We start from the raw sequence: 14,629 nt of genomic DNA, 5'->3' as shown, positions 1-14,629 counted from the left end.
GTTTAAGTTAAGTGAAGACTTTCTTTTGGTTGGTATCATTACACCATAAATAAATAGAATTAATATTATTAATGTACCGTCATGATTCAAACCAATTGTTGGACTAGTCATTCAGCCAAACCTCATTTTGGGGATATTTCTAGAGTGAGTTCACCATAAGTTTATGACATGACTAGTTAATATTCACAACAAACAAAAATTGAGACACTCTCAACCTTTTCTTTTGGAAAATGAGTATCTTTATTTCGCAAAGCTTATTTAACTTATTTATATTAGTATCTTATCAGTAAATGTGAATGGAAATGCTGCAGTGAATAGAGATCAAACAATGTATAACACATTAACCAATGAACATTGTAAAGAAGTACTACTTTTATAAAAATATTTTCCCACCAAATTGAAAAGATCAACATTACAAAAGTATGAATTACTGTTATCCTTTCACTCATGTACATCTGCCTACCCCCCCCATAAAACACTACCCCAACCCCCCCCCAAAAAAATTGTAAATAAGCAAATTTACAGGGTTTTTTTTAATTAATTGGAATTGCTTATTGGGTCATTTACTGAGTTGTCATGCCTGCATTTTGGTCAATTGAGACAAGTGGATCTTTCAAATGTACAAAAACCGAAAGTCAATGAGGAATGTACAGTATTAACAACAATATTGGCCAGGTCACATCAAAAACAAATCAAATTAATTGAAAAATGTATTGCTTTGTCAAAAATGTTCATCTGTACAGTAGACACTCAAAATATAGGAAACATTGCTTTGGCTGTGGCACATTTTCACAGAAAATAGCAAAATAATTAAATCTTCGATAAATTAATAATGGCCAGTGACTGAACAAGAATCTTATATTACGCTAGCTTTATCAAAAAGTAGTGAGTTTTCATTTTGATGAGCTTATGGTGGTCTTGCTGTTCTAGAAGATTGTCCAAATCCCTCAATCATCACTTCCAAGTCCTTAAAACAGAACGAGAATCAATCAGTCAGTCAGTCAATCAATCAATCAGTCAATTCACCAATCTTGAAATCAATCGGTCAGTCACTCAGTCAATCAGTCAATCATCAAGCAACCAATTTCATACATTTCAAGCCCAGGATATATAATGCTAGCCACATGCTAGAAAAATTTGCCAGCTACTTGAAGCTAATTCTTTGAGGTTTATATTGTAGAAGCTTCAAACTGACAACAGTCAAGAAAAAAACTGACCTGACTGAGAGATCTACAGCAGTTGTAGATGTCTCAGTCAGGTTAGTTATCAGTTTAAAGCTTCTAAAATAAAATCTTACTGAAACCCAGTTTGAGCACTGTGGTCACAATGACTACACTGTAACCTCATAACAAAGCACTATTCCGCTAACATAAATTGACTTTGAAACAACCAGGAACATCTTGACAGAATTCCTACCTTCAGAAGCTGCTTCTTGTCATGAATGTGTCTCTGTTTATGAATACAACACTGAAGAGCACTGTGGTATCTCTCTAGCATCTCGATGGATGCCCCCTTAGTTGTATCAACTAACAAATCCAATAAAGACTCTAGTTTCTCTTTGATATCTGCAGTCATTGGACAGTTGTCTCTTGAGCTGTCATCCACTACATTGTTGAGCTCTCTATAATTAGGAGGTAGATGGCTTGAGGATGGCTCTCCTGTTAAAATGTAAAAGCAAACTGTATTGAGGACAGGATGTTTATAGCAACACCAAGAACATTATTTTGTACTCCATCACCTTGTAGTGGACTCGACAAAAATGTCAATTTAATTGCAAAAATGGGCCTAACACAAATAGCCTTTTACAGGTCACACTGTTCACAGGGAAAATATTGACTAGCATTGTCTCAAAGTTAACTTTGCCTAAATTTTATTTAGCTGCAGGTATAACTTCTAACAAAATTACTACTACTGCAAGTGACTTGAAAATTGTACTCAAAAAGTGGTTTTACATTAAATATTAAGGTTTGAATTGATGAAGGGAATAGCCAAAGGGTGTTTGACGTTTTACAATACATAATGCTTCGTTTCTGGGACTGATATCTTATAGCTTTATTTTATTTTTTAATTTAAATTTTATATTATGGGCTTTAACAGACATGTGAAACTATGAACTATGAAATGTATGAAAGTGAAAGAATTTCTGTCATCAGAAGAAATACTTTTGAGCTGTGCTCACCGATATGTTCAACATCACATTCCTTCTCCTTAGAGCAACCAATTGTAGTGATCCTGTTCGGCAAGCTTGATAATTCGATAGACAAAACAAGATTTTTCAGAGTTTGTTCAGACAACTGTGAAACATGGCCTGACTCAATTTGAAGAACTGACTTAGCATCCAAGTCATCATCTTTAACTTCACCTCCGAGATTTTCCGAGTCCAACAAAACCACCTCCCCATTTATCGATGTGTCCCCATTCTCCATAAGCTCAACATCATCTTGGTCATCTTGATGATCTGTGGCATCATTTTCTTCCTCACAGTTTGCATTAAGTACATGTACTTCTTCAGTTTCTTCATCAACGGACCTATCTCCTACTGAATTGCCAGGAATATCTTCAGGATCACTCTCTGCTTGGTCACCATTTTCCAGACACTCTTTTTCTCCAGTAATAGAATCAAGTTCAGAATCTAATTTGCGCTTTACATCAGATTTTCTTCGACTAGGTTTCTTTCCCCAATAGATTGGTGCTTTCCTTCGGCGAGGTTTTTTCCTCTGTCTGGAGCTATTGCTCTGTGATTGTGACTCTGACACAAAGGTAATGTCTGATACCCCCAATGCTGTTTTGTCTCTTTGTTGAACTCCAGCCTGTGTAGAGGTGACATCAGTTGTCATACCTTGTTTCACTGGAGCAACAAACACGAATGGAGGAGCAGCAGCAGTTGATTTATCACCTGAGAGAGGAAGAAAAAGAAGTAGCCATAAAAATATTATAACCTAGTCTGACAAAAGTCTTGCTACAATTGTGCAAGCAAGCTTAATTAAGTTGACATCTAAGTCTACTGGCAAATCAGGACAGCACCTAGAGTATTTCTATCCTCATCCCTTGATGGAAGGCTAATCCAAAATCAGGCTAAATCGTAACAAACAAGTCACAATATTATCAACTGTATCGAAATCTGTTGGTCTTGTTAAGGTTATCTTTGTTTCAGGGAGAAAAAAAAAAAACAAAAAAAACAGTCTAATCATGACAAGTGCCTTGCAAAATAACGTAACACAGTGACTTTAGCCAGAGCTAGAACCATGCCACCTGTAAATGGATAACATGAAGCTAGCAATGTTTCACACAATCAAAACACTCAAGAATTGAGTTTCCTCTTAAATGATATCTGCCATGTGTGATTTATTTTCCCTTTCCCTTTCATCCACTGTTCAACATTGTGAGATTCTCACTAATGACAGGGGGTGATTCAGGAAAGGCCCCCCATAAGCTTGAGTACCGGCCCTTTCAGACTGAAGCTCAAAATACATGTAGTAATTATTTTTCATTTACTAATTGCCATTAGTTTCCTTCTGAGAATTATACCTCAAGAAACTAATTACTAAATTAGATAATGCAATCTTTGAAGATTTCCTTTGTTCTTGACATAAATTAAATTACAATATTTACAGAGGAAGCCACATCAGCCTTAGATGGTTTCCATGCAGGTCCTCTATCCTGGTCACCTAGCAACTGCTTGGAATGTATTGAAATAGAAAATAGATATCAAAGTTTTACAAGCTGTTTAACAATGTTCCCAGTGATTGAAGTGAAGGTTTACTGTGTCTCCTAAGCTAGTTAATAATTAAGGGACATGTGAGCAAGTCATATCGTACCTCGTCTTTTTCTTGCTGCTATGATTTCTTCACAGGTCTGTAGAAAAGGTACAAATGTGGAGTAAGCTAGACATTCTCTAAAAAATACTTTTCAGGTAGATTTCTGCAATCAATTCAGCTACTAACAGTAGAATCCTATCTCAAACCCTCAAGGGAAACAGAAAAAATCTTGAGATAACAGAGTTCAAGACATCCAATATTAAATGGCTGAAAAATACATTAAAGGGAAAATAATAACAGCTCAAGTCAAGGTAACAAATTTTGAGGTTCTACTGTAGGTCTCTCACCTTCTCAAACTCCGGTTCCAGTTGTGACTTAATTTCAGAGTGTGCCATATCACTGAGTTCACAAGCCCTGTGCCGGATCAGCTTGTCCATGGGATCTCTGTCAGGGTTGTACTTTAAAGCATTGCTTGTGATTAAATCAACATCAGCCAAGTATTGCTCACATGTACTGTATTCATGGCAGTCAATTTTGTGCATTATGGTTGTTAGATCCATTGGCTCATCAATGATCTCAAGGTAGTCAGGCACCTGAAAACAGATTAATTACCTTTTTAGAGAAAATATAATCAGAGGTGTTAAACAACAGGAACCTTGTGTTATACTTGTGTTACTTTAACCTATTTTGACCAGCAGCCACTACCATCTGCAACTTGTTTGTTATAGTGAAATTTTGATTTTCTTTTCATGTGTCAACAAACAGGATGTTTAATTTGCAATGTAGTTTTACATGTAATTGTTCCTTGATTTAAGCAAAGTCTGTTTTAAGAAATTCCTGCTCAGGTTAATTCATGTAACTATACATTTACCTCCTGTAAATCCACTGGTTTGGCAAATTCTTTGAATCTGCGATCTTGAAAAAGCTTTGCATTTACATCTCTGAGGAAGATGCGCAATTCCCTCATGGTGTTCTCTTCATCCTGCCGAGCCTTCTGTAGTTCTGCTTCTGACAGTTGCCGTGGAGGTGGTGTAGGAGCAAAAGGCAACACTTCCACTACCTGATCTTTTTCTAATCACGCAAAAAAAGTTTTACTGTGCATTACATGTAGAATGGTCTTTAGTGACCATATAACCAATTAGAAGTAAAAGCATCTATTGATCACCATGCAACACAAATGTTTCAAATCTTAACTAAAAGTTCATATTGAATAATACTTCTATAAATTAAAAGTACTGTATCTTGACCAAGTTACTAAGCAGTTTTACTGCCTCCGTGTTACAAATAAATAATGTTGAGAAGACTGGACAGTCGAGTAGAACTATCAGAATCCTTTACTTTTAAATTCCCCTGCAGTTCTAAAATTTAGATTCACTAATATCTAAAAAAGAGAAAGGAATGCTGGTGTTTTCAGTCAAGTTAAAACGTAGTAAAGTATGCAGCTATTCTTACTTGATTTCTTTGGTTTAGGTTGTTGAACAGCTTCCTCAAAGAATAGGCTATGAAAGAAAGCGCGTCTCTCATCTGAGGTAGGATCAGCCACTCGGAATACCTGAATAAAAAGTCAGACATGAATCAGTGATCATGAGAAGACAATGAGACAATATTAGACAGTGTGACAGCAGTAATATCCTGGGCTGTTTTTAATCCTAATGCAATCTATTACATTAATCTGATTCGCCTTTTGCGGATGAAATGCTCAATAGTAAGTGTGACACTTGTTCAAACAACAGCTACTGAATATTATCCTGTATAAGGTGGATCTATATGCAGGTTAAAAATCTCTAGACCACTCCCAAGGAAAAACAAAATGTTGTTTCGAATTTTCACCTCTTCCATAACAGATCCTCCAGTGCTCTATGCAAAACCACTGCCAACAATACTACATATGTATACACTTTAAATCTCTCTACCTGTCCGGTTTCCTCGGAAAAGAGTTCCTTCATAATAGCTGGAAGGTAGTGCCATCTTTTATCAGTAGTTGCCAGAAACAACACAGGAGAAAGTGGAGGAAGATCTTGAAGCAATGACAGTAATGTAGCATGCAGGCTGTCTCCGGTAGCTTTCCACAATGCATCAAAATGAGGTGAGTACAACACACAAGGGGATGTGCGACGTGCTTCACGAAACAACTGAAGAGGAAAGAAATCAACTCAAACCAAAACATTCTAAAATTAAAATTATTATAGTACTATAATAAAAATAAAACTTGGTAGTCACAATGAGAATCAAAAAGACACTATTAACAACTGATACTAACAGTGGAACCCAGCAAATCTGGTCACCAATGGGCCACAAAATCTGGCCATATTAATGGCGTGACCGTATCAAAGGGATATTTCAAATAAGAAAATGACCAACTGAGCTTTTGCTTAGGCAAGAATAAAGTGGCCGTAATAATGAGGTGGCCGTAAGGCGGGGTTCCACAGTGCGTTTTTATGACCCTTCAACGCCCAAGTCGCTAGTGGAGGGAAGGTGCCTACGAAGCCTGGGGGCTGCAACCACAGTCACATCCCCAAGGCGCTAGAACACCCGACTGGCCTGCCCAACCCGCAACCAAGCCACGAGCCCCCCACTCCAAGCCCCCTACAGGCACCCGTCACACTCAAGCCAGATGGCATTGGTGGGAAAAAAAAAAAAGCTAAAAGAGGGGGATCGGGAGGGAACGCCGAGAACCGCTAAACTATATGATTCAATCCTCAACGCCACACTAACAGAGCAATGAACACACTGCGAGCAGGTGGGACGACAACACATGTACTAACCAAAAATACCGCTGGACAATGTCAGCCCCAGGGCTCTCACGACCATATGACTGCTGCAAATGCTACAGAACACACCAAATGCTAACAAACGTTAACAGATGGCCAAGGCACTATCAAATGCCTACAAAAAAACGCTACTGACCAGACTAGCTCCTGGTCATAAACTATGTAAAATTTCATTGAACTATATAAAATGCTACAGAACACACCAAATGCTAACCAAACGCTCACAGACAGCCAAGACACTAACAACTGCCTATAAAAACGCTACTGACCAGACTAGCTCCTAGTCGTTAACTATGCTAAATTTCAATTAACTATATGTATACATACGTGTAGACAGAGACATAAACAACTGGCTCATAGTTCTTATTGCTTGATACAGAATTCTGTACGAGTATCATGTATGAGTATGGCTATGAGTATCGCTATTCCTGCTCAATGCATTGCTAGTCTGTTGCAAGTTATGCCCTAACATTCTTTCAGGTTGCCCCAACAATTTGCTGGCACACAAGAACACAATGTAATGACCCTAGCCAAGAGCAAAATTCCTGGCCACTAGATCCAGTTTCCAGCACACTAACCATTGAAGCTACTGCTACTGCTACTGCACCTGCCACCCTATGAACATTAAATACATTAAATACATTATTAGTAGAACACAGGGTCATACCTGTGAGCAAGCTTCTTCAGGGGTTTTGGAGGTAACTCCATACAGAGCTGGTAAGTCCAAACAGTACACAGTCATATGTTCCATGGTATGCAGTAAAGCAGGAGCAATATGAGTGGATTGGCCCATGCCTTGCTCACCACATATCAGAAATCGGGGTCGATATGTTGACAGCCCTCTGGCTTGGCCATTTGCAGAATTGAAGAAAGAGGAATGCTGAACTTCTACCAATTCAGGATTGCCAGAGAACTGCTGTGCACGTCGCATGTATCGTTCACTTCTTGATGATCCAGGAACGGACTCGAAAATTGGAGGTCCCAGGTCATCATCTGAACTGGCTTCCTCATCACTCAAAACAGCAGCCAACCTACTGCGCTGCTCATGACGGCTTCCACTGGGATTCCCCATCAGGCTGCTGGGACTGCTCTCTGTCACTGTTTCAAAATAGGAAACATGATTCATAGCAGATCACTGTTAGAATACCGTAAACTTCCGAAATCAAGGACCCCCAAAAGTAGCAGGCCCCCAAAAGTAACATCAAAAAAATTGTTCCTGCTAATAAATGCAGAAAGTAGTGAGCCCACCCCAAGCCTCCACCCCTTGAAAATAGAGACCAAGGTTCAGTATCATATTTATTTTTCCAATCTATAGTCAGGTGAAGTGACCGTACAGTAACTTGATTTGAGACACTCTACAACAAGGGTAGGTATCCCTTATGCCAAGAAGCTTTGTGAAATGTAAATCCATGCTTTATAAGTTGATGTAGAATGTTCTCCAAGTAACAGGGATGCCTATACCTAACATATAGCAGGTGACCAAGCCATTTTTGATTTGCGTACCTGTTTTCATATGAGCAGGGGGAAATATCTTCTCAAGAATCTCCACTGCCTGAGTCAAACTCGTCTTCAGCAAAGGCCAAATAAGGGGCGAGAGTGCTCTTGCTGGAGAGATCACAGATCGCTGAGAGGCTGGAATTATGGCCTTCATTGCCTTCTGGAAGTCCTTAGCAGTCACTTCAATGGAGTTGACATCTACTAACAGTTTCCTTGTACTGCTGTATATTTGTGGATAACGTCTTCTTAACGCAAACAGTGCTGCCTCTGTACACAAGGCTTTGATGTCTGCTCCACAGTATCCCACACAGTGGTCTGCTACCTCACTTACAAAGGATGGTAGCAGTTTAGGTTCCCACTCACGAGTATGAATGGTTAAGATGCTTCTTCTTGCCTATGGGCAAAGACAAAACTCTGACTTCAATACAAAATGACAAAAAAATCAATGAAAGTGAAAACCAAGTCTTTCTTGAGATGCCTTAAGTAGATGTGAACATTAATTTGTAGTTCTCAGGTGCTCTGCAAAGACCTTGCAGCACTTGGTCCAAAACTGGTCTTTACAGTGTAAGTAATAAGCTCAGGCCAAAAATTTTCTAATTTGGTTTTACTGCTCAATCAGTGTAAGTATCCAGTACATTTGTATACTAAATAGGGAAACTTTACATGTACCTCACATAAATCAACAATGCTTTTCATAAATTGTAACTGTTCAGACAAACAGTTTGGAAAAGAACTTACATTCCTATGGGGAAGAGCAAATTGAAATTCCCTGTCAAACCGACCAGGGCGCCTCAGTGCTGGATCAATAGCATCAATTCTGTTGGTAGCACCAACAACCACAATTTCTCCACGACTGTCCAAGCCATCCATTAGAGCCAACAAGGTTGATACAATGGAACTGTGAATCTGGTCCTGACGACTGGAACGTACAGGTGCCAGTCCATCTATCTCATCAAAAAATATGATGGCTGGCCTCATACTAAATGCCTGTTAACAAAACAAACATCAGGCTTAGATTGTAAGACGACAACATTGGTAGTTGATCGATGCAAATACTTTAAAGAGAACTTAAGCATCCAGTTTGGAGACCAGTGAATGGGGCAGGATATCAGAAGTTTAAACAGCCAATCGATCGAGAGAGAAAAGCAGCTTTTACATTTTTTCCCAGGTGGGTGACAGGCATAACCAAAGCAATGTACATGTGAATACATTTTCAAAGTGATTAAAGGCTAAACACCAACAAGTACATTGTTGTAGTGTGCATGTGTTAAAATATTTTCCACTTTGAAATGATAATTTATTTATCAAATGAACGTAAAACTCAGCTTCAATTTAGATTATAAAATGACTCATCAAGACAGAGTTAGCCCTTACCTGGTCAAACAAAAGCCTGAGTTGTCGTTCAGATTCACCAACCCATTTACTCAGACAATCTGCACCTTTCCTCATAAAAAATGCAACTTTCTTGTCACCTTGACTACATTCATTAGCAAGGGCTCGTGCTACAAGTGTTTTTCCAGTACCTGAAATAAAATTGTACAGTCACACAGTCTCAGTAACTGTCGTCTAAATGAAAAGGTAAAAAAGGTGAAGTCCGTATACAAGCCAAGTGGCCCATCAGGCCAGAGCGTATCCTGGTTTCTGTAGGATGAGGCAACTAGGAGTATTTCTAATCCCCCCTGGTTGGGATGCCAGTCCATACACAGAGTTATTCCCCGCATCAAATTTGATGGTACCCATATGAACATGTACTAAGTAAAATGTGAGAACTGTAAACAGGAGCCAGATTTATTTGAAACTCTTATCTCATGGATAATGAAATACATTTTATAAATTAATAGAAACAAAACATAAACAGTCGTACCTGGTGGTCCATGGAAAAGGACTCCTCTTGGTGGAGAAATCTTAAACTTTTCAAACACTTCAGGGTACATCAGTGGAAACAAAACCATTTCTTTCAGTGCCCTTATCTGCTTGTTTAGGCCGCCAACTGCATCAAACATTACCTGACCAGAAACAGAGACCTTCAAGATCAAAAGTAGTTCTACCAAAAGTTGTTGGTTTGAAAGTAAATAATTACAAGTTTAACAAGCAGCTTTGTAAATGAAATAATTCGATTGGGTCTTGATGATAGCACGAATCTAAGCATTGCTGTGATAAACAAAAAGATACATTAACAGATGGGCAGATGGAAAGGCTTTGGTTGATGTTGTGACAGACAATGGTTGCCAATCTAAGTCTTCTTTTAGCTGGAGATACAACAACGGTCAGTCATTAATTGCCACCACAACTGTGGCCAGCCAGACAAAAGAAAAGTTGACAAGGCAAACGAATAGTCGTTAATTAGCCCGCAAAGAGCTATCCTGTTACCCACTTGAAAGATAAGCTAAACAAACCTTGTTGTCAATGTTCATAGGATCCACATCAGCTAAACTTGAACCAATCCTGGCTCTCTCCTTGAGAATTCCAGTGGCTGCATCATCCATGGTAAAGTTCATTGGGAGACAGCGACCTCTGGCTTTAGCCATGCTCTTAGCCTTTCTACGTTCAAACTTTCTTTCATCTTTCTCATTATCTGAGTTATCTAGAGGGCATGAAACAATGATTACCTTAGCAACTAACTGGCCAGGGTTTTCTTGTGTTTTTAATAAGAGAAACAAATTCAGATCTTCAGCAACCATTTCTTTTTTATTATCTGGGCATGAATCTACATGTATCAGCATCATTTTTCACTGACTGGACAAACAACTGTGAAAAAGTAGGAAGTGAGATCACCTCACTAGTGAGGACAGAGAAAATAATTATGCCACATGGGTCCCAGATTCTCCTGAATTTTCCAAGCAGTGTATTTTCCAGTAAAACACTCATGTGTCTACATAATAAGTGAGATTATACCATGAATGCCCGACCACAATTTTGGTGCCTACTGCTTTGGTATACTTACACTAAAATAAACTTCCATCTTTTGAGAAACAATTTGACATCCCTCCAGTTTCAAATACCCTGGATTTTAAGTTGTAAGTAAAAGTATCTTACCAGAAGAGGAAGTTGAAGAACTCACATGGTGAGCTTTCCGTTTGTGTCTGCGAATTTTTCTCACAGGAGAGGCATACTGTGCTTTTTTCTTTCTTTCCCTACCCTTTCGCCTCACTTCACCCATATGGAAGCCTCTGTTTCCTGTAAGATAGATGTATACATGTGAAAATAAAGTACCGGTAGTTTGTTTTTTTCTTTCAACATACTGGTAAAAACTAACAAATACATAGGATAAAATAAACTAAAGGCAAGAAATAATGTCTAACCTGATAAGGTCACGTTTTTGTTTAATTGTTCATCATGTCAACCATACCAGTAAAATTCAAAAGAATCAGTTAATTTTGATTTGGCCATAATTTTACAGCATAATGTTTTGCTTTTTCCACAAGCAGCCAATCACAATGTACAATTCAGAGCAACGATCCTGACAGTTTTGCAACAATGACAATAAGTCATACTGTTATTTCAAAATCTGACAAATCTTTTTTTAAAACTGACAGAAACAAATGGTTAAAAGATGAGATGATATTTTGAAAGCAAGTACCTTTACTACTGGACTTCAAAGGTGGTGCAGTATATCTGTTTGGTATGGGCCGACTCTTCCTTAGCTGATAACCTTTATAATCTTTCTCCTCCTCCCCTTCTTCCTCTTCATCATCATCTTCCTCATCATCGTCATCGTCATCATCATCTTCCTCCTCATCATCCTCCTCATCCTCATCACTATCATCTGGCTGCTCGTCTTCTTGACGCCTACCTTTTCTATTTGATCGTTTCTCTGGTGTTGGAGTTTGGTCGTGCTTTCTCTTGACAAGATCATACATACTTGGTGTTTCAGCAATGTTATCCTAGGTGTGAGATGAGTACAAGCAACTGTTAATGTTGACTTAAAAAAAGATTACATACAGTCATTAACTATCCTCATTGCGCCACAGGATGTATAAGGCCTTAAGACTACATACAGATCTTGACATCTGCAAATCAGAGGAAACCAACCAGAATGTCCCTTTTTTGTCACAGAAAGTTTTCCCCTAAATCATATTTTGCACATGATATCCTCAAAACAAGACAACCATGGCTGGGTTTTTTGAGAACTTGTAGTTCCAGACAATATCCATACCTCCCTTACTGAAGGGATTTTTTTCAAGCACCCCTCTGGAAATTCCAATTAAGCTTTGTACATTTCTTTAAATTTTTTGGTCTTACTGAACCCCCTCACCTCCAGGAAATTATAATCCCCTTGGGGAGAGTATGGATATTTTCTGGAACTGCATAACATTCTCTACACAAATGTCATTAGGTATTGGGAAGATTTTTGTTTCACCAGAGTGCTCCACTTTGAAAATGTAGCACTTTGGAATTTGTGACAGCCTTGATCAACATGGTCTAAAATGTTACTGTACTTAAAACACAGAAACACAAAAGTTAAAACATTTTGGCCCTTTTATCATAGGTATCATTTCACCACCAGAAAATTAGGACATTTGAAGAAAGTATGAAATAAATCAACAGACTGAAGACAAATAAGAAAACAACATTAGTCTCTGAACCCAAGGACCCTAACATCCCGACCTAACTTGTTACATTTTGCAGGATTTTGCACTCCAAGCAAATTATTCTAAAATGATTCAACCATTTCATAAAATCATCATTTGTGACAAAAAAATGCCACAGTTAGCAGTAAAACTGACAAGGCACTATCCTGGGGACGTAAATTCAAATAAAAAATAATTTGACGTAAGGATTCACGCGATTGGCGCCAAAAATGAGAAATTGGCGCCAATTTCAAACCAAACAACGCAATATTTAAATTTTACCTCATCGCCTTCCGTTTGAGAATCGCTCTCCTCCTCGACCAAATATCTTTTCCTTTCACCTTTCTTTTTGGGAGATTTTGAATTTTCGAATCCAGTCAAATAACGATGATCTGTTAACATCTTAACATTTAGGGTTTCGTAAACCTTTCTTCGCTTTCTGTCGCTGCGCCGAACCAAGTCTGCGTCGTCCACAAATCTCTCTTTGGTTTTATTGCTTCCTTTATGAGCGGAGCTCGAAGCTCTATAGCTGGCTGCTTTCTCTGTAAGAAAATTAAAGCAAACAGTCTGGTTTCTTGAAATAAATAGAGTGCTAAACTCCAGAAAAGAAAAAATAAATAAAGATGGAAGCTTGAAAATGCATACCTCGGCCTCGCCGCTGTGAACTCCTGGTTTCGATGGTTGGGCCATTGAGTATTCTGACATAAAATAGAAAAGCGTTTAAACTTCTTGTGTCTAGGAAATTGAAATGAAGTTAGCGTGCCTAAATCTCAGTTCGATCAATTAATCAATGTCGAGCGATAACAATATAAAGTTACCTTTGGTTTTGGCGAGTTGAACGGGTTACCGGAACGCTCACTTGAAGTCTCGGATATAAGCCTCCGCTTACATCATTATACTCCTTGCTGTTTCGCAAACGGCGCTTCTTTGGAGGCAGAGGTTTTGTCTCCAGCCCACTTTCATCGCTTGATGGAGCCTTTTGCATAAAAAGAAGGAATTTAGGCAATGAATTTGAGGTTTACTCTCTGCAAAGGCAACACATACATGCATGTACATTGTATAAATTATCATCGCAAACTGTGTAACTTTTTAACCTATTAGTGAGCATGAAATCCAACAGTTTGTACTCACTTTCTCCTCTCTATTCCCAATATTTTTTCCCCTCCCGTTACCAGACCGTAATGTGCGAACGAAAGGCGTACTTTCGCTGGCTTTTACCATGATAGTTACTTCACCTTGCCGGCCATTTTCTGCAGTGAACCATTGTTTGGGAATGGATGTCCCGGATATAGCATGTTCAGGTTTCCGGGAGTTCGGGTGCTCCCGCACGAAAACCTTTATTCCCGCGGGATCAGCACCGCAATGCCTCCTCAGTCATCTTCCTCGAACCACGGCCACTTGGAGGGACATATATCGAAAATAAAACAACAAAATGAATGAAAAAATGAAACAGCAAAATGAAAGAAATTCTTGCCTCACTTCCGTTTCATTTCGCGTCAATTTCTTTAAAATGGACCATTAGAATACTTCGCGTGACTCTTTCTCTTCCCCGAACCAAGTGCTAAAAAGCTTACCTCAGAGAAGATTGATGGATTTACCGTAAAGTTCCGAAAATAACGATCCTCAAAATGGAACAACCTCAAACGTAACTTGACTTGTAATTATGAATACAACGGGTCAAGTCACCGGCCAAAATAGTCTGACATTCACTTTGGTACTGGCCCAAATTCTAAGGTAATATATTGTTGTATTTTGATGTAAAATACACTGTTATCAACAAGTCTTATTCAAGCTTCAGCGCTCGCCTCATTAAACACTTTATTCTTAGAAAAAAGCTTTGGGTATAGCCGAAATAGATGTTACTCGTTTTAGCTAGCCGAAATTAGCGGTTCTCCAAATGCTCCGGATGTAAGTTAATCCCGAGCCCGCTCACCGCCCCCTCCCCCCCCCCCCTCCCCCCGCTTCCCACTTCTCCCCTACCCTGGGCATTTCCCTTTTTTTTGAAAAACAAAAGCAAAACAAAAAATGTTGC

General features: G+C 38.8%; 1 protein-coding gene across 1 annotated transcript; it reads right to left on the bottom strand.

Annotated features, from left to right (window-relative positions):
• Nucleotides 1–216: 216 nt before the first annotated feature.
• On the bottom strand, nucleotides 217–13,892 carry LOC110052023 (ATPase family AAA domain-containing protein 2-like). Its single transcript, XM_020758141.2, has 20 exons — nucleotides 13,729–13,892; nucleotides 13,416–13,573; nucleotides 13,243–13,295; nucleotides 12,880–13,139; nucleotides 11,607–11,910; nucleotides 11,063–11,203; nucleotides 10,423–10,610; nucleotides 9,891–10,032; nucleotides 9,401–9,549; nucleotides 8,765–9,013; nucleotides 8,033–8,420; nucleotides 7,197–7,627; nucleotides 5,672–5,890; nucleotides 5,211–5,310; nucleotides 4,630–4,829; nucleotides 4,106–4,351; nucleotides 3,819–3,855; nucleotides 2,180–2,896; nucleotides 1,417–1,658; nucleotides 217–967 (listed from the first exon to the last, which is right to left on the bottom strand). The coding sequence occupies exons 1-20, from the start codon at nucleotides 13,816–13,818 to the stop codon at nucleotides 908–910; spliced, it is 4,374 nt and encodes a 1,457-aa protein (XP_020613800.2). The 5' UTR covers nucleotides 13,819–13,892; the 3' UTR covers nucleotides 217–907.
• Between the last annotated feature and the right edge of the window lie 737 nt (nucleotides 13,893–14,629).

Source organism: Orbicella faveolata, unplaced genomic scaffold (assembly GCF_042242905.1).
Source record: "Orbicella faveolata isolate gen_17 unplaced genomic scaffold, um_ofav_v1 contig_47, whole genome shotgun sequence".
In the NCBI taxonomy this organism is placed as follows: Eukaryota; Metazoa; Cnidaria; class Anthozoa; order Scleractinia; family Merulinidae; genus Orbicella; species Orbicella faveolata.
The sequence above is the reverse complement of the archived record's forward strand: the minus strand, read 5'-3'. Positions and strand labels throughout refer to the sequence as shown.

What these genes read in the sequence shown, in the direction of transcription:
- LOC110052023 (XM_020758141.2), bottom strand. Translation starts at nt 13,818, where the DNA reads ATGGTAAAAGCCAGCGAAAGTACGCCTTTCGTTCGCACATTACGGTCT. An exon ending in TTTGAAGTCCAGTAGTAAAG is followed by an intron (nt 11,204 to 11,606) that starts GTACTTGCTTTC and finishes TCTATCTTACAG; the next exon opens with GAAACAGAGGCTTCCATATG. An exon ending in TTCTTCAACTTCCTCTTCTG is followed by an intron (nt 10,611 to 11,062) that starts GTAAGATACTTT and finishes CATGCCCTCTAG; the next exon opens with ATAACTCAGATAATGAGAAA.